Genomic DNA, 23714 nt, shown 5'->3' on the forward strand with positions numbered 1-23714 from the left:
CGTGACCTCCCCCTCAGCAGTTAACTGAACTACACTGGAACATAAATTGGGAGCGGGCAGCTGTGAGTTAATTGATATAAATAGAAAGATCATCGTGCTTATTCTTTCCTGATCAGCAGTTCAGTTTTGTTTCTATTTTAAGTATTCTGACTATAGTTGCACACAAAAAGGAGTGTAGAAGTTAGTAAAGAGTGACCAGGCTTTCGTAGTGCCGAAGAAGCCGTTATAATACCTAGTTTGTTATTATTTTCTCACAGTTTTCTACACGTCATCATGTAAGTCATGTACACACAGAGAAGCGTGGTACTAAATACAGAATGACAAGGGTTTTGTGCAGGTCCCAGAAAGCGTCGCTATATAATCCTTAGCTTAAAACAGTATTGTACATTGTCATGCAGAGGGAAGCGTGGAACTGGAAAGAATTGCAGAGTCCTGGGATTTCCTGGCCAGGGTACGACATTAATGGTCCTAACTGAAGCTCTCGCTGGAGAAAATCGTCATTCCTCAGTGCAATTAAACCGACAATCTTTACATGTACAGTTTCAGTTTTATTAATTCATATTTGCGTAAAGTTAAACTACTTACATTAAGAATTAAAAAGTCAGAATTAAACAAACGAATTTGCTTTTGGGACACTGTAAAGACAGCTAAAAAAGTGAATGTGTTTTTTTTGTAAGCTATTACTTTCGATTTACACAACTCTTTTTCTTCTCGGCTAGACTCGACCACTCCATAAAACTTTATCAGAAGCTACGGTACCTCTGGACACATTTACAACATTACCCGCAGCTAAGCTTTATACAAAACCGGGCGGGCTTAATAATTATTCACTACAAAATAACTATTCATTTTGTTATGTATTGAATAATATGAACAACTGAAACTGAACTATTTTGATGAAAAACACATATTTACAAAATATTTTACTCAACAAAACATTTAAACTAGCGTAGATACCCGATAATTAATCATATTCGAGCTAAGCTCTCTTTTAAGTTTTTTCTTTCGTTTCTGTTTTTTTTTTTAATTCAAAAGCTCTTATTTCCTGTAATCTGTTATTCTAAACTTTCCTTTCAGTTCATAGTCACACTGAGACGGCATTTTAACCTCAGTCTCTTAATTAGAGTTACACTCTCGCATATCTCGACTTTGAACTAGTTTATTCGATGAGAAGCTTCATTTATCGGCGTTCTGAACAGAACATTATCCGCTGATATCTTCCAAGAAGCCAGCCACTCTTAGTATTGTGACAAATCGTGTAGTTTTAAATGAAGTGGAAGAGGAACGTGTGTGGAGTCCGCTGTTCTCTCAACATTTCTTGTCGTCGAGAAGCAAAGCCCGTTCAAAGAAGACTGGGAACTATCCGACGCATCTTCTCTCTGGTCATAAGGGAGATATCTGCGTCTGGAATAAAAAAAGAAAAAGAAATAATTACTATGCACTTGAAAGCTTGAATTTCGAAACTTGAAGAAACTCACTTTCAATATTGTTGATTCTAACCGTCCCAAACATTTTTACCTTTTCTATTTGAATAGAATATTGATCGTTTATTAGTTTAACTTATTCTCTATTACTTTCTTTCAAAGATCTTACAAAGATGTACTACTTTAAAGGAACTTCGTTAGTTTATGAGTTCAAGTCTAATTTTTTAGGCATCTTTACAGTTGCGTAAAAATTCCGAGACACAATTGCAAGAATTATTCTTGACTATACGCAGTTCATATATGAATTCTTTCGTCCTTTTCAAGTGTTGTATTTGTCAAGTTTTGTACTTCTGTATGTGTTTAGACAATCCTTATATTTCTATTGCATTTTTGGGGAAGTAACCCCACCTCAGTAACCAAACAAAAATAAAATATGGACGCCTCACGAAATTCCTTTCTTTGACCACAACGCAGAGTCAAGGAGGTTTAATCAAAGAAATATTCTTTTAAATTATTGAGCTATGCTGCTACATTTGCTGAAAATTTAACCCAAATATCAGGTCACTGTTCAGTGCAACATCTAAATTGAGTGACCTACAGTATCAACTTTTGGTGTCATCTCCCATTTTTTTTCCTATAAAGTTTAATTGCTCTTAAGTGGACATTATCATTAAACCACTATGGAATTAGAGACAAAAAGGTTCGACATCTTTTTACATGAAGTGATTTGAGGAGGAACAGCCTTCAAGATAAGATACACGTGCCAACACATGCGCAAATGTAGTGGGAATAATAACGAACAGTAGCTCAGCTGGGCGCTCAAACATGGCGCACGTTCATGCTACAATAGTGATACTCACTCCAGTAGGAGTCTTGCTGCGAGGTATTTTACGGAAAATTAACTTTAATTAGTTGTTTTAGTGGCACGCGACACGAGGGTAAACAAACAGAAAACAACATATCTTTCATAAGTAAACGTGGTGTGCTTTTGCTAAAACTGCAACAAATGCGATTTAAACTTTTTAGTTTGTAACAAGTTTGTATATAAAATACAAACTTTTGTATCACAGTGTTAAATTATCGAAAGCTCTCCAATTAATGGTCAAACATTTTTCAGATTTTAAACAGAGGTCGCTGAATACAATACAGTCACCCCTTTAGAAGGAAATGTCAGAATTTCACATTTCAAAATTTTCATAGTGTTTTGCACTTGTTAGCTTTACTTTAAACAATTTTACAGTTAATTAGTCTGAAGCCATGTGTTAGATTGAGAGCAATACATCAAATATACCTCACGCAGGCATTTCATCTCTAAGTAAGATGAAGCACGCACACATTCTAAATTCTTGATAATTATAACTATAAATGAGTTTTCGGTGTGTAACACGCGGACTTAACCTAAACCTTTGTCTTCAAGAAGAAACTAAACAAAGAAAATTTCAGCAAATGCACGGCTTTAGTTACGAGAAAGTTCCAAGATGGAAGACTTCCAGGTGTTACGATTTTTTTTTTTTGAGACATCTATAAGAGAACAGTTTCAGTTGGTTTATCGTTTTCAGGTTAAGACAAACACCGGCATTTTTATTCCAGATGTGAAGAGTAAAATTTGTGTTCACTGCAGGGGGTCTTTAGGGGCGTTAGTGGCACGAGCCATCACATTTTGATTAATAAATTTAAAAAATGAAAAACAAATCTCTTGTTCTTAATGTTTCTGTTAAATTGGTTTGGTGAGTACGTTCGATTCTCTGATAACACGAGTTTTTTTGCTGGTGTCAACGGTATGGAAAGTACTTTGGATGAATAAAAAGTGATCTTCATTTATGATTACAGCACCTAGTTTAATGCTTTATATATCGACACAGAGCAATAAAGTATGACAGAAATTGATTAATCTTTGCTTGAATTTAACTGAAATATGTATACAGTTTGATACTTGATATCAAAAGCTTATTTAAAAAATTAATTTTCGTTTGTAAGTAGAACATGAAGTAACAAGTTAGTTACCAAATGGATGTGTACTATGGATGATATTAATAAAAATAGAATCAAAAAGCCTATTGTCAAGCTTGAGTACATGTGTAAAGTGAGCCTTATTTTTTCAAAGATTGAACTCTAAAGTATCTCAATTAGAATGTGCCAATTATCCCAAACACTCATAGAACTTGATGGCTAATATGAGCTGAGGAAATATTTGATACAGCCAATTGGAAGAGTGAGCTTTAAAAAATTTGAGCTACAATCCATTTTTTAGGCTTGCCATTGTCTTTTTAAAAACAATGTTTCTTTTTGGAAAGTTTTAAGAATTTGTGTGATCGTTGTGAACTTCTATCTACATAAAAACTGTTTTCTTAGAAACACGTTCATACAGTAAAGGGAGTTGCTACTAAATTTAGCACCACCCTTTTCCTTTTAGGTCTGTTTGAATTGTTGCCTAGTGCTTCCAGTCTTATCTTTTCCCACAAAATAGATGGAGAGGCTCGTAGGTTTAATTCTTGTATATTATGTAATGTTGGATGGGTCATTAACAGCTTGAGCTGTGTTCTAATTGGCTAATTCTGCGGCGTGGCACGCGACACGAGGGTCAAATAATAAGAGTTTATTATATTGAACAAATTAAATCCTTAACTCTCTTGAATTTAACTTTTTGATAATTATAATCAAGTCTGAAGGGAGCTATGTGTTGTGTGTACATAATAATGATTCTAGAAATTTCCCCGAAGTGTAGATGAAATCAAAAAGATATAATTTAGTAGAATGAAAACGAATTTTTGTCACAAATCTAATTTTCAAAATTCTTTCAGCTTACAACGGGAACTGGGAATTTCTGATGTTTTTGATGTTTCGTGTATTTGTTCCTCATTCACAGGAACATTCTGTAAAGCAAAGCATTTTGCTTAATTTTCCTTTGTTTGTTAAAGCAAAAGGAATATAATGGAGTAAAGTCGGCACGCGACACGAGGCGACTACAAAAAAATCTTTTGTCAAAACTTTCATAGTAGAAGTAACTTTAACGGAGACTTTCTGAATACGGCTTTAACTAAAAGTTAAGCAAGCATGTAAATAAATCTTAATCCTAAAAAATGTCAAAATTTTAACAAGCTGATCGTAATTTCATACATGCACAGAGAAGACAGCGTCAATAAAATCGTCATCCCAATAAATGCATAACCAAATTTATACAAATTTAGCAGTTTTTATTTTATTTTATTTTTTACACGAAATCAGTTCTAGCAAAGCTTAGTTGCATCATTCGAAATCATGTTATAATCGCGCACATGAAAACACTGTATATGATACTGTCTTAAGTTTTAAATCTATGGCTTTATTCAAAGCGTGAGCACCTTAAGTGACAATTCAGTAATACGATTTTCCTTACAATACAAGATTTTCAGTGCATAACTTATCCAGGCGTTGAATTTGATAGTGTGCAAACCCTTTTTAGGTTAAACCTCGGCTTTTTGAATTTATCCCTAAATTTGATGTCAGTAAAAACCACAAATATGTTAATTACTATTCTTTCACAAAAAGCAGTTTCACGCACGTTAGGCGAGGACAATTACCCACGTGGCAGTAAGTGAGTATATTTCAATAGATTCAATAATGAATGCGCACTAGACGGCGAAAGAACTTCGAATGTTCCTGTATATAGGCTTGTGTGGCTTTCCTTTAGAATCACAACAATAACTAAGCATTCTAAGTACACTATTAAGTAAATCAAACAATAGTTCTGTTTGATACAGCGTACGAATGAGAAGAAACAGTGTTCAGATTTCGTACTAGTGAAGTTAACCGCCCGAACGACCCGAGGGCACATAGCTAAATCAAATTAGCCTCCGCCGTTTCTAATGCCTTGACATATCTTTTTAATGCGTTTGGCACAAATAGGGGTGATTAATTATCCTGCTTTGTGTCTAGAGAGCAAAAACACTATTATTGACTTGGAGTATTCTGTTACCTTGAATGGACACACTTGTGAGCTAACCCTATATCGCATTATGCTAGCATTGATTGGCAGTCCAGGGAATAACTAGTGTATCATTTAAAAGCTCTCGGAAACGTTCCGAAATCTAAGCGATTTCAAACAAGGTAAGGGTGTGTAACTAACTCCATCAGCTAAGGAAACGCTTCGTCTACGCTACTCTAAGGTGGTTCAGTTAATTTCAAAACAAATGGCCCTGTTATGATAATTCAACATTCCGGTGGCAGTTCTTACTAACTTTTGCTTCTGCAATGTGTAAATCTCAGTCATTAGTCTTTCGGTCTATCTTAACTGTTTGAGAGTGAAACATTGCCGCGTCAATGTCTGGGAGTTGTGAATTTTTGAGACCATATTTCTACTGAAAGTACCCCTACCTCGGAAAACCCACGACCACGTGGCTTATATCGAAAAATATTTAGTTTATGCTGAGATATATATAATAAAGAGGTGAAAACAACTAAGCTTTTTTACTTTGAAGTTATATTTCGTGAAGTCTTCCCGCTCTAAGTTCTTCGTAACACAACAAAAGCATACCTTTGTGAATAACAATTCTTATCATTCTTTTCTTTCAAAAATTGCATTGTACTTTATCGTTATTGCTTGTCACATTGTCAGCTCAAATGGATCTTAACAAAGCTTTCGAAATGCATATGTAAATTTACTACAGTTTAGTTTCAAGTTACAAAGTGCAGTAGTTAGATGTGAACAAAAAGTCCATAAGTAAAACGTGAGAGTGAAATCAAGAAAAACATCGATATATTTGATAGTAAAGCAATAGTAGATTCATAGAAAGCTCTAGCTGCGATCGACGTTCAATGAATCGATATTTCGCAAGAAGGCACAACTCGGATAAGGTAAGGCACGGTATGCCCTTGAGAATGGATACTCCTCGTGTCGAAGTCTTCTGTAAAAGCCGTGATAAATATTCCCTCCACTCATATAAACTTGAAATTATGTAGCAAATTAGCAAATGTTCATTACTGTATATGTATCAGTTTAAGATTCACGGAAATACGTGTATTCAGTGTAAAGCATATTATATTTTCATCATTTGGAAATATAAAGTGTACAAAATTGTTCAATTTGACTAAACAGTGTTTCATTCTGAGATTGATGAACTGTGGCTGTCAGTAGCTCTCAAAGCAAGGGAATGTACTGGTATTGATTTTAAGTAAATTGCTGATGTCTTGGATTGCACGATCTTACGCTATTGATGAATCTAAAACATTCATTTTTCGGAGACAGATTGTTTGGAATTGTATTAACCCTACAATACTAGTTGAATTGAAATCAAACAAACCTCAAAAACAGTCTTGTGAATATAACTTAAGATCGTAGACAAAATTTTCATGCTAGGATAGGCTTAGTACTTAGCAGACGAAAAAAGCAAATGGCTTATTAACTTTCAATTACTGAGTAGAGTGCAAAACATGCAAGTGAAAATTGTCTTAGTAGGGCTGATCAATAGAAAGTGATAAATTGTATAAATCTGACTTTAAGTGAAAGTATTTCCGAAACGGAATGTTTGAGTTATTTGTGAAATAAATTATATTATTCTTTGTATTGTTTCAAAACCTACGGTTCTGTGATAATTTCAGAATTTACTTATCGATCGTTCAGATTTTTACGATATAAAAGTTCTTTAAAAGCTATCTCGTTTGTGTGGTTTTCGATAAAATAAAACAAACATATCTTGTACTTTGTCGGGTTTGCGATCTTTTCAGTGATGTTTAGATTTAAAAGGTGCAAGTGTCAATCACTTCCAGCTGCCTGCATTGACAAAACTTTATCAAAAAGTCATAAAAAATTTAATATTTACCTCGTTCCTTTGTCTCGAAATCCTTTGGCAAAGGGGTTATGGTCGATTTTCATTTGAATCAGCTAAAAATAAATAACAACAAACGTTAGCAAATAAACAAGAATCGTGTCAAAAGGAAAATTAGTTATGAAGCGATTTGAAACTTTATTTTAGGGGATTAAACATTGTTAAAGTACTTGAAATTATGAGTTTTAAATAGGATTGTATTCCCCTCCTTTCAGGTGAGAATAGGTTGCGGCATAAAATGTTAAACTTTAACTGCATTTTAAAAACAGCTTGTTCCACAAGATTCCTTCGTTATTTGATATTTGGTATGTAACTTTTATTAGCAAACATTGCTGTAAAACGTACACGTACGGATATACAAAACCAACAGCTAAGAATGCTTTGAGACTGATACCCTTACGATATCAGCTGTCTTCAGCTTTTGGGGTAAGATATCGTTTAGACTAACGTTCAAGTAAAAGCTAAAGTCAATCAATTTGCTATCCTTACCTCTTCGTTTTGGTATGTCGTTACAGCAATGAATGTTGTTTCAGGAAAAACATACGTCGAGCACGAAACCTTGACACCTTCTTCTGTTTCTTCAACGACATGAATTCTTGGCTGGTATTTTCTATTCGGACTTAAATGAAGCTGAAAAAATAATTTTAAAGCACACAGCTTAGGAGAGCAGGAAAGTGCTACAAAGAAGTATCTCATTGTAGACCTGTTTGTCAGGGGCAGATCGAGAGATAATCTTAATTCAGAATCGTATAAAAAGATAAATTTTCGCGCGAAGAAGAAACTCTTATTATAGATCTATAAAAATCTGCCGTGTGCATGAAATCCACTCAAAACAACTTTGTTTTTAAGAAACTAACTTTGCTCGCCGTAGCTAGTCTTCACAAGTCTTTCATAATGCAGGCCACGCTAAAATTAAGCGAGCTGAAGTTGGAAATATCGTGGCTTCATACGGGGCGAAAACATTTTACGTGTTGAAAATAAGGCGGGTTTCAATTGAAAATTACCCAAGAAGTTTGGTTTACTTTGGTTTCTCGCGTTTTATTTCATGGTGCGAAAATTTGCATCAAAAGATTTTTGGCGTACGCGGTTTGTAATTTGAGGTTTTTTTATGCATCACATTCGCTTGCCTTAATTCATTTGACATAACTTGAACGTTTTGAATTTTTAAATTGCTATTTGAAGTCGGGTTAGCCGAGCGGTGGTTTAAAAATTGTAGTTGAAAGGTTTGACTTTCTAACATAAAAGGAAACAGCAGAAACACGAGGTAACGCAAAAGACAATGAAAGCGCTTCATGAATAAGTTATGAGCTCGGTCAGTCTGAAAATTACAAAAATCGCCATCTCGCTATCGCTAAAAAGTCCTTTAATACCTCATGACAACTCTTGTGGCTTGAGGCACGCGGCGAGCTTAACCCACAGTAACTTAGAAACATTTGATCTCTTCGTTCTGTTGGTTTTAAGAGATAAAAAACAGCTGGAAGTTCGACGTGAGTTGCTGTGTTTCGTTTGCCAGACATTACGGCTCTAAACAACACATGCGTACTAGAAGCACTTCCCATAATTCCCTGGTTTTCTTTATTCGTACTTTCTTGCTAAGCGCTATGTTTTAAAACAGTGTTTGGATACAAGAAACCCGCGAGTCACAAAGAAATTTATTTTCGTGAGGAAAATATCAACACACAACAGATTTCTTTCGAGTTAAATTAAATCTTGAACTTTGATTAGATATTTTTAGATGTAATCATAAACAGCATTATTTACCTCGCCATCTTTGAATGGGCCAACTCGGCGATTTGTGAGGCGCACTTTCTTGAAGTCCACGCCATTTTTCATCCAGTACAGTCCAGTGTGGGCCACTTCGTCCGCTTGGTATGACTGTATATAAGGTAATGCATGCATCTCGCTCGCCATCCCGTTCACTTGCCACATATTGTTCACAAAAGTGTAGGCATACCCATCGACAGGAACAATGTCGACATGAACAGAATAGTAACGCCTTGGATCCATACCAAGGAAGGAAAGAGCCAGTGTTGGAAACATCCGTCTGCAAAGAAAGTCAATCGCTTTAGCATCAGATAAGTTGAAATAAATGATAAAATGTCAGCACTGTGGGGTTTTGTGCTTAATAAACAATCTAGGCGTATTTACCGCGATAGGCAAAAAGCAGGTGACTGCGAAATAAACATGCGCTTTCATGACGAAAGCCTTGTGTTGAAGCCGTTTGATAACAGACAGCTAGCTAGCAATAGAGACTCGAGGTTCTGTGATCTAAAGACGCTGACAAAACCCCTCGTGAGGGGTTAACGTGCAGGTTGAGTAGCTATGCGTGGCACGCGCACCATCACTGTCGAATAAGTCAGGCTAAGTACACAATGAGGGTGAAGTACAAAGCTTTAAAGGAGAGTAATCTAAAGCACATGCTAGGCGATCGCTGTCATCTGTTTAAATGATCTCTCCTCTCATTAGCAGAAGCAAAACATCGTTCATTACTTTAAGAGTCGCGAACAATGAGACACACCCATAAAAAGAGGGGCACGTGGGAAACACAATCTGCGCTAAACCCTTAAGTGGTTGTTTACTTTGCGCTATCCATATGCCTTTCTCCTTTTGTGCTTTTGTTGCTATCTGCAGCTCCCTCCACCTACGCTTTCATGATTTACAGATCGACAAGTTGAACAAACAAGCCATGCCTCGAAACACAGCTTATCAAAGCGGCGATGTTGCTAATATCACTTTCCTTGCGATGACGGGTAGCTTTATTGGTATAAGTTTGTATATAGAAATTCAGACGCAAGTGAGGGAAAAACAAGGGGAAACAAGGCTTTCTGATAATAAAACACTCAAAAAAACAAAGAACTTTCACCTCAACTTAACATGTCCCATCAAGACCCTTCGTGTTCCACATGTGTACAGTTTGTTTGCATAAGCATTCCTAGCTGAATCACGCCAATGGACAAACTGATCTCATAGTCTGTCGAAGGTGTTCTTCAAAACTCTTTTGGTTATCTCTTTATTTTGATACCCCAGGGCATACTGTTTGTATAACTATCGGCTCTTGCTATGACTTTGGACTTTTTGTTTGAACGTGATTTATCAAAGAGGACATGCAATTGAATTACTTTTCGCTGATATTCTGCCCTCGGAAAGATAAGCGATCAAAAAAGTCTTTGTGCCCACATGTGAATAATTCTTATCTTCATTATATCTGGTATTTTTTTGCATATTAAAAGTAACTAACCCGAATTTTAATAACACTACACCTGGGTCTAATAATAGTAATCTTTAAAAGATTCAAGTCATTTCAGAACTCTGTAACTTCCTCAATTTACCCAGTCTCAAATCACCTTACACGATAAAAAAAAACTTATCTGTGGTGATTTTTTACAATACGAGCTGAAAAACGTTTTTTTTGTCAAAACTAAAACATAGTTTGAAACTACTGTTGTCAATAGGCGTTTATTTTTTAAAATCGAATCGTTTGATTTCAATGAAATATCAAAGAGAAGAGAAGTGAAAAATTCTTATCTACTAATATATTCAGACCCAGTTCGAATTTCTTCACGAGTCATTGTCTAGCTAGAGACGAAAGTTGGTACTGCAAAAGTTAAATTTTCTGCTCAGAAAGTGCTTCAATAGGATTTTAATTGCACATAATAAACTCAATGTTTGATGGTCCCAATTTCGGCTCCATGCCTAAAACAATTGTTTTGTGAAAGAAGAAAGGACCCAGTATCAAAGGCACATGCAGAGAAAGCAAATCAACAGTTTAAAAGAAACCCAAAAGAGATTTGTTTTGTTATTTGCACCTGGGGAAATTATAGAACTTAGAAAATAAAACTCTTGTGGCACGCGACCGCATTCTTAACATTGAAAAGCGCGCGTGGACACGGAAAAGTATCTTTGAATATGACGTCACGTACTGGTAGAAAGCTATAAGCGAAATATCAGAAAACAACTTAGGAGCTAAACGGATATATTATTTTTCATATTTTTGGAAAGGAATTAGCAAGGTCGGATGTTTTGTGCAATTATCGAACACGAATTAAGAAAACCGAGTTACCCGCAGCGAAAATAATCCTTGACTGAATTAAATGCAAAAAGACAATTATTCTGCTGGCGAGTTAGCTTTAGTTTGCATTTCAAAGACAACACCAATTTGAACGACAATGAATTTGAAGAGTGAAAATTTCTTTTTACAAAGTCGTTTCTTGACAGCCATGGTCTATTTCGGTCGGATAAATGTTCTTAATTCAAAGCAAGTTAGTTGTTTCAGAAGAGCGGTTAAAGAATTTACACCAAAACCGCTGAAGTTTCATTCGTTTGAAAATTAAGTCTCTTAAAGTTTCTGCTATTCAACAAAAATTCAACAAGAAAGGTTTGAAAACTTTTGTTGTTGAGCGAAAAATTTGTATACGCGCTTTCGGTAAGGCGTAAAATTTAGTAAAATGTGGCGGAATTCCTTACCAATTTAATAACATTTCATTTCGGATAATTTGTGTAATTTTCGCTGGTGTCTCAAGAAACATAATAACGAATTTTAGCAGATTTGTTTTTCCCGATAAGTGGATCAAAAACATTTGAAGTGACTTTTGAAGCAGTCATAATTCAACATGTTTGACTTTAACTCCTGTAAAACGTCTTCAGCTCGTTTTTTCTAAGAAGGAATTAAAAAACAATCTTTCTCACCTTCCCGTGCGTGTAATCACCATTTCGGTACCGCAAGCGTAAAATTTCCACCACAGATCGCTCTGTTGCATGGCGACTTGCACTTCACGCTGGACCTCCGTAACTCTCATTTGCGGCGGACAATATGAAGCAGTGTTCTTTAAACAGTCTAGATTTCTAACCAGGTCACAACAAGCGGCGAATTGCTGCAAAGGATCCAGTGAAGTACTTCTTGCCAATCCACGCCTTTTATCGTCTCCGCATTTCTCACTTTGCGTCTGTTCACTGTTCAATATGTTCTGGATTGAGTGGTCTTCGCAAACGTTTCTTGAAAGCGCACAGAATTTCGCCTTCTGTGCTAATCGATCATTTTGGCAGCCATTCCACCAATTTCCTTTCTCTTTGTGATCCATTAAGGGCGGATTTAGTTCACTTGTTTTCCGAGTGTTGGAATTTTCATTAAAATCTTTGGTCAGCAAACTTGCGATCGAGAAAGCTGCAGCCTTCGGCGAGAGGTTGTCATTCTCGTCCCCCTGTAAGCTCATAGTTTTGCTTTCGTTTTCTCCTTGCGTTCTATCAGAGATGCTAACTTCAGAAGTCAGTGAGTGACCTGGTGGGTTTTAGCATGTATCACCTTTTACCGCGTTTATGTTAACAGTGGCTCACGATGAAAACTAGCTTGCCCTTGTGAGACGTGTAAATTGATTGGCTGATCATATAAACAATCGCCTTAATTGACCCCCGAGACATCAAGTTTATACAAAACTGCTTTGAAGTGAGAAAGGTGTCACACTAACAATTCGCTGTTGGGCGTTAATTGCTCAGAAAGTCTGCATTCAACGACTTGTGATTGGGCGGGCCGGCTTAGCGCACGACAATCTGCGTGAAATATTTTGCCTGTGGTATGCGCAGGTGTAAAACGTTTGGTTTTTGGGTTTTGTGTCTTATCGCTTAGTATTAATACCATCCAATTAAAACTTTTTTAAACTGGCTTATGACGCAGCTGATCCAGCTCGGATAAAGCGAGTGCAACAAAGAATCCCTGTGGTTGCAATAATTTAAAAGTTAGGGAAGTAGCTAAATTATTTGCGCAAATGACTTTGATGATAGTAATTCATCGGCGCAAGTGAAAAAGACTCATAATAAAGAAAAAACACGGCGCGCTAACTTGGCACACTTTGCGCGCAAACATGACATCAACAATGGCAAGAAAATTTAATTGTTTCCTATCAAATGTAGTCAATCAAGAGATTTTTTCGTGAAAAAAGAAACACCGACTTCTTTAAAGATATTTGGAAAGAAATTTGATCTGACGTTTTGGTGTATTATGCCAATAATCACTCTGGTTATTTGGTGCGGACAAATTTTTTTCTCAGGTCTTTGTGTGTTGTAAAACAATGCTTCGTCACACTCAATCATCTTTTGCAAATTGTCACACCAAAACTGATCTAATTAATCGGCGAAGTTTAATTTAACTTTTTCATCATTCAACAGCGAAAACATGCCTTTCTTCAAAGTGCTTTAAAGTTTGCTCTGATTATTCTGTTTCTTAAAATGTTGAAAAATTCCCAGAAAAGTTTTAATCTTCTTTTTCAGCGCGTTTCTCTGACGAAAGTAACCCGCGAAAATTATGACCGCGGCAACACTGTAAAGAACACAATAGGTGTGAGATGAAGAGATTGCCCTTTGGGATTTACGGATTCTTACAAGCACACTTCCATAAAACTTGTGAAAACAGTCATTAAAGAAACGAAAGCGAAGTTATTTCTGAACCTCTGTCTTCTTGAATTGACGTCCGCGCATGCTAAATTGAAAACAGGAACGGAGTCTGGAACGACCACTGAAAAGGAGCGTGGACGCTGGGGCGAGATTAAGATTGACGTCTGTAAATGTGAAATAAAACCTATGTTTAATAGCGTCTATTTCTTATTTTGAATGACATTCAACGGGCAATCATCAACTAATCTCAACGGAGCCTCATGTCAAACCTCCCGGCACGACTACTTTAAACAGGTTCCTTAGAGTCCTTTTATTCCTTCTGACCGCGCGAAAATTATAAAAAAAGGTTGAATGTCGGATTTCGTTAAAAGGAAACGTTGGATAAGTAATATGATGTGTTATCGTTGTTTGTATTTTGACTCATTCTTCGTGCTCGCCAAAATACTGCAAGACTTGTAAAAATATACAGCAATAGTACAAGGCACTAAAATGTCCTTATTAGAGCGGTTTTCACTTTAGTGTCGAAAGTAATTCCCATTTCTTTGCATTACTACGCTTTATAGTGATTGAGTGATTGGTTTAAAAAAACTCCCGCCAATTTCCATTGATGACTCCACAACCAAAACCAATCGTGTCTCGCACGCGCACGTTTTCCGCCCGCGCTTTCCCCGGGCTACACGTATTTGCTTCGAGTTTTGCTGTTTGGTTTACTAAATTGTTTGCCTCCTTTGTAATTGATCAGAGTGATTAATTTGGTTGTGATTTTATGACACTCAACTGAAAACTGCTCTAAGACATATGTATTTAACTATTTCGAAAGCCTGCGTTCCTATGTAAAGATACAGAAAGATATTATCACAGATCTAAGAACTGCTGCGTTGTCTTTCGAGCCGGGGAAGTAAATTCCCATCCGTATAAAGACTTTTACGCCGAAGTTTTTGACTTCGTGCTTCACTGCTTTCTTCACATAACCCTAAACATACAAATTAAAATCGTCTCACGCAGTCCGTAAATCCACACATTTGATTTTCCAAGTTGACCGGGTGGCCCTCTTCCATCCCTGGTACGAGGCCAAGAAAACTGGGTTCCACTAGGCCGACAGGACCTGGAAACGAGATACTTTGTGCCAGCCTCGTCCCCAGGCCATACCGCGCTATGCGAGTGAGCGGAGGAGGACTGGAACCGAGCGCGATAGCGCGAGGCCTGGCACAAAATGGCAAAAAAGTCCCAGTTTAGCGAGAAAAAGTCCCAGATATAGTTCGACGAAAATATACGTTTTTCTGCGAGGAAAAGAAAATATTTCTGGTTCATGAGAAAACTGCATCCCTTTTGAACATTTGTGGACTATTTTAGATGGCGGAGACAAACTGTAATGCCGTTTTTTCCTGCCTTGCAGAATGGTATTGGTCGTATTAGAGTTAAGAAAATTATTCTGTTATTTATATTGTTTTCGTTCACTACTCGTCGTGATACATGGGTCTACATGTATCTAGAAGTTCTTTGTGGTAAGCAAATTACGTTCGCCAGGTACTAGTAACTGTGGTAGTTTTATTTAAACCTAAAAGGCGTCGATCTCAATTTTTATAGACCTAGGGTCGGGATTTTCGACCTTTGTTATTTACAAATTTATGTGCGAAAACAAAGAAACAATTCAGCTTACTTGAGAGAAGAGGGCTGATCCCCCGATGCATGTAAGCTTGTCATTGATTACCTGTAAATTTTTATTTCGCTTTTTAGAGAAAAAAAATCTAACTCTCGTAAACCAAAACTTTATTTGATCTTGTTGTAGCCTGTCTTTTTCTTGTATACTCTGGCTCATTTCATTAGCAGGAGATGTTAATCCAAATCCTGGGCCATGTTCAGGTAATATATAACAAGTATGCTTCAATCATTTTCGTCAATTCAATGAGCTTATTAAATAAAAAATACAGCTGGTCATGCTTATTGCAGATTCCGAGTGTGAATTGATATCATTTCTATTGTGTAGCACCACTAAATAGCCAACAGTTCTTGTCAGCCCAAAAGGTGTGGAAATTTATTTCAATTTCCCTCAAATGCAGAGTTAGCATTTCAGCTGAAGTTTATATATTTTGCTGCCAATTTCGTGTGCACTGCTTTCCCCTCTAGACAAGGTACATACTGCATCATTGTAGACACAGCTTGTTTAACAAAGTATGATTCTTCTGCTATTCTCTCTGACATTTACTTGCAAAGAAACACATAAACACAATATATATACTAACTGAGCTAAGCAAATACATATGGAAGCTCAAAGAGGAGGACAAGGATTTTAATGTTACCTGGAAAGTTCTCTCTAAGGCCAAACCGTACACGAACACTTTAAAACGTTGTGACCAGTGTACTACTGAGAAATTGTTTCTAATTTGTTGGCCACATATGGCAACTCTTAATAAGCGGAACGAGCTTATTTCTACGTGTAGGCACAGGCGAAAATTTATTTTAAAGTTTAATTTTAAGGTTTAATTTAGAATTTCATACACTAATTTTAGCGCGAGCAATTAGTGATGCTTTTCAAGCTCTGATATGACAACTGAGCACGCGCGCGTGCTCTACAGTGTAAAATTTAAATTGTAACGGTTAACAGTGCGATCAAAACAATGATGTAGACTGTAACAAACTAGTGTACATGCTGTTTAACTGAAGAGTGGGTCACCTTTATGGTGGCCTACAAAACTGATTTGTAACGGTTAACAGTGCGATCAAAACAATGATGTAGACTGTAACAAACTAGTGTACATGCTGTTTAACTGAAGAGTGGGTCACCTTTATGGTGGCCTACAAAACAGATTTGTACTGAATGGTAGTCAACTGAATTTGAGTTGTTCATTAGAAAAAAGATTATACTGTGTTTATATGTTTATTTACAAATAAATTAAAATATCAAAATATATAATGTTTAAATATTGTTTGAACCGCTCCAGAAAAGCTGGTTACTGGGGCTTTTAGACCAGCTTCTTTTTAATTTGTGACCCCCATTCTGCATTCTTGATAGCCCAAAAATATTTGTATTTTTCCTCACATGGGTACATTGACTTTTTATCCCATTCCTTAAACTACCACCTTTTTAACTCCTACTTGCAGAGATATTAAACTGAGCTTGACTGACACACACACACACACACACATAAACACAGTACAGTATACAAAAGTATTTACATGTATTCAACTCTTGCAATACATACTAAAACTAGTAGTAATTGGAATTTAGGGGAGTGCATTTGGTAGGGTGGGGTGATTTGGGGGAGGAGGCAGTGGAAAGTGTTATATTATGTTTTCATATTCTCTTGATATTTGAGGTCTGTCCATAGAAAATGTATGACATTGCCAGCTGATTAAACCTGATCTGCTTGTACCAACCCATCTTTCTAAAGCATAAGAGAAGAATAAAGCCTTTTGATTGATTGTGCCAAGCTAAGTGGCTAAAGGTCTTTAATGAATCCAAATAGAATACATTGTATATCTAGAAGATACTCTGGATAATGTTTGTATAGTAACAATATAAATATAACATTAACTAACAGTAACATACGACTTTTAAACTGAAATGTAGCCATTCTAAACATTTTGATACCAGTCCATTAGGAACAGTTTTTTGTTTCCTTACAATCATAATCTTGTCAATGCTTAGTGGTCGAAGGGAATTTGATATGTTATAGAGTCTCACAAGTCTGAAGTTCACAAGAGAGAAGTTGAATCTGTTAAGCAGCTGAGTTGACACATCACAACTCGGTATCGTCACCTAGGCGAATTGCAGCGTTTGTTTCCCAGAAAACAAACCACTACACAGCTTTCTAATTTTCTGATAAGTAGCTTTAGTCATATATTTTGCTACTGATACTTCGAATAAATAGTTACAACTTCACTTACCTTGGAGAAAACTGCGAAAAATATTCGAAAAAAGCGAAGGCAAAGGAACAAAGAAAGCACACACGAAAGCACAGTTGAAAGTACTGAAGGATTATCAGCTTTGAGCCTTTTATCTTATCACCGCTGTTGTTGTTGTGTCAGCGAGAAGCAAAAATACTCATCATACGACTTTCCACGAACGGCCACTATTCTATCTCCGTTCACCAACAGAGAAATCGATCGATAGAGACAGCTCCCATCGCCAGTTACAGTTAGTGGAACATATTCTTCTTCAAGCTCTTTAGATGGTACAATTTGTTGCGCATAAAAATCGACATTTAATGTTTCTACCTTAAATAAAAAATCTCCAATTACTTCACGAGTTTGCTGGCAGACATGGATGAAGGAATCCCAGCCAAATTCTGACGCGTTTTTAAGTTCTTCAAGAAGTTGACTGAAGTTCAATCGTTGGACAGCCTCCGCCATATTGGATTTGCCGTTTATTGCCAGGCGTCCTAGGCGAACTTTCCCGACAAGCTTGACGGGTGACGTCACATCCAAATTCGCCGGGGACGACTGGGGACGAGGCTGACTTTGTGCGCTTGTACTCAAAACGTTACCGCTGGCATCTGAAGAACACGAAAACTTTTGAAAACACCAGAAGGATGAGGCGAAGTAAGCGTTTAGAGGCGAAAAAAGCGGGGATATTTTCCGAAACTGAAGGAAGCAGTCAAGAAGAAACTGCAGATATCGAAAGTCTTGATCTAGAAGCCTTAGTTTCAAAAGCTTATGATTACATTAAACAAAAAATTGCAACGAATGAGCAAGAACAAGTTGATGATCAAGATGTCTCCAGTGAAAGAATTGCGAGCTCGAGCTCACAAGAAGAAGAAGAAGAGCCTGGAAAAGCAGAGGAATTTATAACTCTTCCAACTGAATTCAAAAGAAAATTAAAAGAGTAAGTCGATTTTGAGATATTTGAATAGATTTTGCAAATTAAGTTTAAGTCTTAGAGAAGAGATCAAAAAGGCAATAAGCCCACGTGTTTATACATCTAAGCTTAAGCTTAATTTGCTTTTATTCAAGTACACACTGGTACCAGTTATTTAACAGTTGTCCTGCAAAATAGTACAGAATATCACCTGATACCTTAATAACTGATGAGGCCTTCAGCCAAGTGGGCTAAAATCAGATGATATTCACAAGAATGAGCAGGATAATTGTTTTATTATTCAACAAATTGCCAGCGAATAATATTTTACTGCTTAAAATACTGTGGTTATGCAGTGTTTTGCAAGACTTTGGAAATCTTGGCAACCTATGCATATTTAACAATTATTTCACGATTGGGGTTGGATATGATCTCATAAATAATTGTTTTATTAAAAACGTCCAAACAATTGCAGTAATTTAGCTCCCCGGTTGTTTCCATTGACACGTATCAACTGCATTTTGTGGACAATGGTATATGAGCTCATATATCATTGCCTGTTAACCAATCAAAATGCAGGATTTGCAATATACCATTGCTAGTTTTTAATAATGCAGGATATGTGTTACTGTACCTATGGATGATTGATAACTTACACTGGAAAGATGAATGTTTATTTGTTTTTCTCATGGTGGAAAAGCTTTGAGGCATTGATCGTGACGTTTCGTCTGCTATACTGCTAGTCTTCATCAGGTGATGAAGACTGGCAGTATATTGATTGTTTAGGTATCGCTATTTGTAGCATGTTGGTTCACTGCAATTCTGAGCCCAGTTAACTAATACTCTCACTGACCCCGTCTCAAATTTACAGGAACAGCATAACCAAAGTTAAAACTATATAACAGGACTGAATCTTTGTTTGTTGTAGGCCTTCACAACTCTCATCTGAGCTGCAAGTGGGCATGAACACAGAGGACTTATATCTCAAGTTTGACAAAACCAGCTTCAAACCTGCTATAACTAGTAGAAACTTTGATGATGTTGCTGGTAATAACAAAGAGGTAAACAATTCAAGAGTTTCAGACTTGAGAAATTAAATTTTGGTGCTTCTAGGCAAAAGAATTATCTTTGGTGACTCATCCAGTGACTGTCTAGTGGAGTAAATGTCATTAATGTCAATCTGCTGTTCTTTGTCATTTTGTTACCTAAAATTCCATGTATCTCTCCTGAATTTCATGACCTTATATATACTAGTTATGCAATGCTTTCGAGTGGTATACTATGGAATATCCCACGAGTCACTTGTATTTTATCGGTATACACACAAGCCTTTAGGCGAGTGTGTATATACCAAGAAAATACAAGTGACAAGTGGGATATATCATAGTATACCACGAGAAAGTGTTGTGTAACTATTTTATACCATGCCATAGAAAATACGCTTACTAAATTTCGTCGAGAATACAATCGCAGCGCACGATGGGAAGGTTGGGTTGAATACCGTTGAATATACAACGGCTTTCCTGTATTCTGATTGGCTGTATTTTCTATGGCATGGTATAAAGCACAATCTATTACTTTTGATCTCCTGAGCTGAGGATGATGGATCATAAAGTTTTTTGGATTAAAATGAGACTGCAAAGATTTGACTAAGAATATTTATTTATAACTGTCCATGAGTTATCCTAATTCTCCAAAATTTCCAGGTTTTTTTTTTTTAAATTTTTAAATTCCTTTGTAGTTTCTGGAATTTTCATGATCTGTCTGAACTGTGAATGTTATCAGATTGCGTATTGATTGGATTTTATTTTTATTCTTGACCTTTATTTTCTTGTTTACCTTGGTCCCTATATTGAGATTTTCAGATCTGCAAAAGAGTGGTTAATAGAAAGGAGTACTTTGACTCTTATTGTCTCTAGGATAAAAAAAAAATTAAAAAAAATTACCTTTATCTATACACAGTTGTATTTTTAAAAAAGCTAGAAGCTTGTGGGACCGTTTATCCCTGATCAAAATATTGGAAGTGTTGGTTTTTTGTGGAGGAAGGAAAACCAGAAAACCTGGAAAAAACTCTGTGTAAAGAGAAGAATCAACAACAAACCCAACCCACTTATGACGCGGGGTCTGGGATTTGAACTTGGGACACATTGTTGGGAGGGCGAGTTCTCTCACCCTGCTCCCCAGGATTGTTTGAACAGTAACATTGCAATTTTTGTCCTTGTTTCTTTCAGCTGATGAAACGAAGTGTCATTACAAGTGACTTTGAAAAGAGACACTCTGTTCCCCCAATGCATGTTTCACAGTATGCTAACAGGAAACAAAAGAAGGTAATGTTCAAAAGCCAATCAAGTTAAATTTTACATGTTTGTGTTATCAGTTGTTAACTGTTGCTGACCTTAAATCCCTCACAAATACTAAAAGAACGCCGACATTTTAAAATTGCACTGAATTGAACTTTGAAAACAGGTCTTTACTAGGAGATAAGATGCTCATTATCAGTGTTGTGACATATAATTAATTTTGTTGACATGTAATGAGATGTCTTCATGGATATTTCAGAAAACCAAAGAGGAGTCTGCAGGGCCAATGTGGTTCAACCTTCCTGCAACTCAAATAACACCAGAAATTGAACAGGACATGAAGATAATAAAGATGCGAAATATCTTGGACAGAAAACGGCATTACAAGAAGAATGACTCTTCTGCATTACCTAAATATTTCCAGGTATGTTGAAAATTCAATTTTGGTTTATCAGGTTATATTCTGGGCCAGGTTCAAAGCATGGTCAAGCTAATCCAGGATTAGTGCGAATTTTGATTTCAGATTTTTAACATTTTAGTGAGGTTTTTATGTTTACATGTCCTGCCCTCCAGTTTTAATGTTGACTAATCTCAAACTATGCAAAACATTCGCAGTAAGAACACTCATAAAAAAGAAATTGAATCCTTGGTCAACTTTTAATCCTGGCTTAGTGTTAATCGGCTTTCGAACAACCCCTGCCCTGGATTGCTTTTCAGGTTCCCAGTCAATACATAGTAAGCACTGAAAACCCTCTCCACACAACACATCACAAGTTGCAAAAAAAACTGTACTATCATCAACCCTACTAATAAATTGCTGTATTGTTTAGATTGGTACTGTGGTGGAGGGTTCTGCAGAATTCTACACTTCTCGTATTCCTAAACGCCAACGAAAAAATAACATGATTGATGAGTTACTTTCAGATGCTGAATTTAGAAGGTATGTCCCATTTGTGACCCGCATACAAACAAAATGCTATTTCAAATTACTGGTATACTGTCCATTGTTATACAGTCAACTCTCTCTTAACGTACACGTCTATAAGACAGACATCTCTTTAAGACAGACACCTGGTGACGGTTTCATCCCTGCCATTTTTCAGTCATTTTACTGTAACTAAACTCCCTTTAAGACGGACACCTTTCTAAGACAGACAGTTGGAGCTGGTCCCGACAACATCCGTTTTAGAGAGAGTTGACTGTATCTCTCATTGCTAGAATATGGACAGCCTTCGACTTTCCTCCTTTGAAAAAGACAACATTTTGGTGTGCTACATACTGTAAGATAAAGGTTGTTCATGCCCTTTACAAAAATTTTCCTTTCTTACCCACAAAAGCTTACAAGTGTAAAATATTTCACCTTTTGAGAGAAACTAAATGACACACCTTTGAACCTTGTCAGCCACTTGGTTTGGTGTAATGAACAATAACTCAAAATCAAGCTGATAAATTTCTTTCTTCTTAGCAACTGTTTGCTTAACATTGTATTGATTACATTAGGAGAAAGTAGATGGTGATCACCATTGGAAAACTTGTTGCTCTTAGATGCAAGGCTGAATAATATTCGTGATGTAATTTCCGTAATCAATTTGGTGATGCATTGTGTTTGCTTCTGTTACAGATACAACAAGAAAAAATACTTAGAAATACAGGCTGCAAAGCAAAGTGGAAAGAAAGGATTTCACAAAAAGAAAATGAACAAAAGAAAACCAACTGCAACAAGGACTTAGCTAATTAAAAGCTGTTTGTTACAGCATATTTACATTGCCAAGACATATTGGACAAATTGCTATTTACGAATTGTAATTCCAGAGATATTAAAGACTGTTATTTATTTATGTTTTGGGGTGTTGCGGCTTCTTTTGCACATTGTTCCTTCAATCTCTTTTACCCTTGAGTTAGACTGCAAAATAATTGTATCTCTTGTGAATGCATGCAGTCTGAAGCGAGAGTGAGGCTTGAGGCTCGCCCGTGAGATCCACACTTCGTGCCTTGCTAGAAGCGATGAAAGAGAGAGAAAAAAACGATTTTTTGCAGTGTATCCTTAATTGACCCTCCCTCTATTTTGCATAATGAGAACACTGAAGAGACTATTTAAGTGCAATTTTTATTTAGATGGTAGGATGAAGGGTGATCTTTCCAGTGCCTGTTTGATAAGTCTGATAAAGAGAGGCTAATCTAATTGCTAGCAATGGCAATCTGGTTACCAGGGAGCAAAAACCTCTCCGGCAATGCACTCCTATCATATTTGTCATAGCTAAAGGAGTCCTAAAGGCTTCGTGCAGAAACACATTCTATCATAACATATTACATCTTCAGCAGAAACTGGAAAACAAGCAAGAAAGGCTAGGGATGGGTAGGTTGAGGTGTTGTGGGCCCCAACCAAAGGCATGGGAAAATCAACAGCAGGCTACATTGTTGTTACTTTAATATTTTGGCGGGAACTTCATTTTCGTGATTTGGCCAAAAATACGTTTAAAACACACACACACACAAAAAAAATAAATAACATTAAAAATAAATAAATTAAAAATAAATTAAATTAAAATAAATTTTCACAGGTCTTTACTTTCGCGAATCGCGAAAATTAAGTCCCACAAAAATATTAGGTAACAATAAGGTAATCAATTCCTATCATCTCGTGTAGGAGGCGCCTGTGTACCTTACCTTGTTTTTGAGCGCGCGTTTGGGAAACGCGAAAGGCGCTTTTCGCGTTTTTTAAATACGCTTGCAGAACTACACCTGCGCCTGCTACGCACACGTGGCCACCTTTCGCGTTTTCCAAATACCGTATTTATTCGATTAAGCGCCCACCTCGAATAAGCGCCCACCCTGTAGGTAGGAAAAGTTTATAAGCGCCCAGCCTCGAATAAGCGCCCACCCCAACCCCCCCCCCCCGCCCCCCTTCAAGGATTGAAATTGACTAATAAGTACTACTAAGAGGCTTTCCCGAAGACCGAATTTTCTTAGTATTTTACAGAAACTTTCAATGAACAGTTCAAAA

At 36.6% G+C, this 23714-nt stretch overlaps 3 protein-coding genes across 3 annotated transcripts in view; 2 read left to right on the top strand and 1 right to left on the bottom strand.

Moving 5' to 3' along the window:
- Positions 1-541: 541 nt before the first annotated feature.
- Positions 542-13170, bottom strand: LOC144651019 (T-box transcription factor TBX5-A-like). Its single transcript, XM_078510876.1, has 5 exons — positions 11915-13170; positions 8990-9272; positions 7718-7858; positions 7223-7284; positions 542-1404 (listed from the first exon to the last, which is right to left on the bottom strand). Exons 1-5 carry the CDS (start codon positions 12436-12438, stop codon positions 1239-1241), a joined length of 1176 nt encoding a protein of 391 aa, XP_078367002.1. The 5' UTR covers positions 12439-13170; the 3' UTR covers positions 542-1238.
- A 4435-nt stretch (positions 13171-17605) lies between these two features.
- The window catches only part of LOC144634777 (uncharacterized), a 78608-nt gene continuing 72499 nt past the window's right edge, over positions 17606-23714 (top strand). The window contains exon 1 of the mRNA XM_078493817.1: positions 17606-17615. The gene's annotated coding sequence lies outside the window, so the exon portion shown is untranslated. The remainder of the gene's footprint in view (positions 17616-23714) is intronic.
- Positions 18102-22548, top strand: LOC144635024 (uncharacterized). Its single transcript, XM_078494096.1, has 6 exons — positions 18102-18437; positions 19339-19471; positions 20642-20737; positions 20970-21134; positions 21541-21650; positions 22332-22548. Exons 1-6 carry the CDS (start codon positions 18145-18147, stop codon positions 22438-22440), a joined length of 906 nt encoding a protein of 301 aa, XP_078350222.1. The 5' UTR covers positions 18102-18144; the 3' UTR covers positions 22441-22548.

The sequence above is a fragment of the Oculina patagonica genome, chromosome 1 (assembly GCF_052425735.1).
Source record: "Oculina patagonica isolate OP01 chromosome 1, crgOcupat, whole genome shotgun sequence".
In the NCBI taxonomy this organism is placed as follows: domain Eukaryota; kingdom Metazoa; phylum Cnidaria; class Anthozoa; order Scleractinia; family Oculinidae; genus Oculina; species Oculina patagonica.

What these genes read in the sequence shown, in the direction of transcription:
- LOC144635024 (XM_078494096.1), top strand. Translation starts at nt 18,145, where the DNA reads ATGAGGCGAAGTAAGCGTTTAGAGGCGAAAAAAGCGGGGATATTTTCC. An exon ending in TTCAAAAGAAAATTAAAAGA is followed by an intron (nt 18,438 to 19,338) that starts GTAAGTCGATTT and finishes TGTTTGTTGTAG; the next exon opens with GCCTTCACAACTCTCATCTG. An exon ending in TCAGATGCTGAATTTAGAAG is followed by an intron (nt 21,651 to 22,331) that starts GTATGTCCCATT and finishes CTTCTGTTACAG; the next exon opens with ATACAACAAGAAAAAATACT.
- LOC144651019 (XM_078510876.1), bottom strand. Translation starts at nt 12,438, where the DNA reads ATGAGCTTACAGGGGGACGAGAATGACAACCTCTCGCCGAAGGCTGCA. An exon ending in GTGATTACACGCACGGGAAG is followed by an intron (nt 9,273 to 11,914) that starts GTGAGAAAGATT and finishes CTTTCTTTGCAG; the next exon opens with ACGGATGTTTCCAACACTGG. An exon ending in GCCCATTCAAAGATGGCGAG is followed by an intron (nt 7,859 to 8,989) that starts GTAAATAATGCT and finishes TTATTTTTTCAG; the next exon opens with CTTCATTTAAGTCCGAATAG.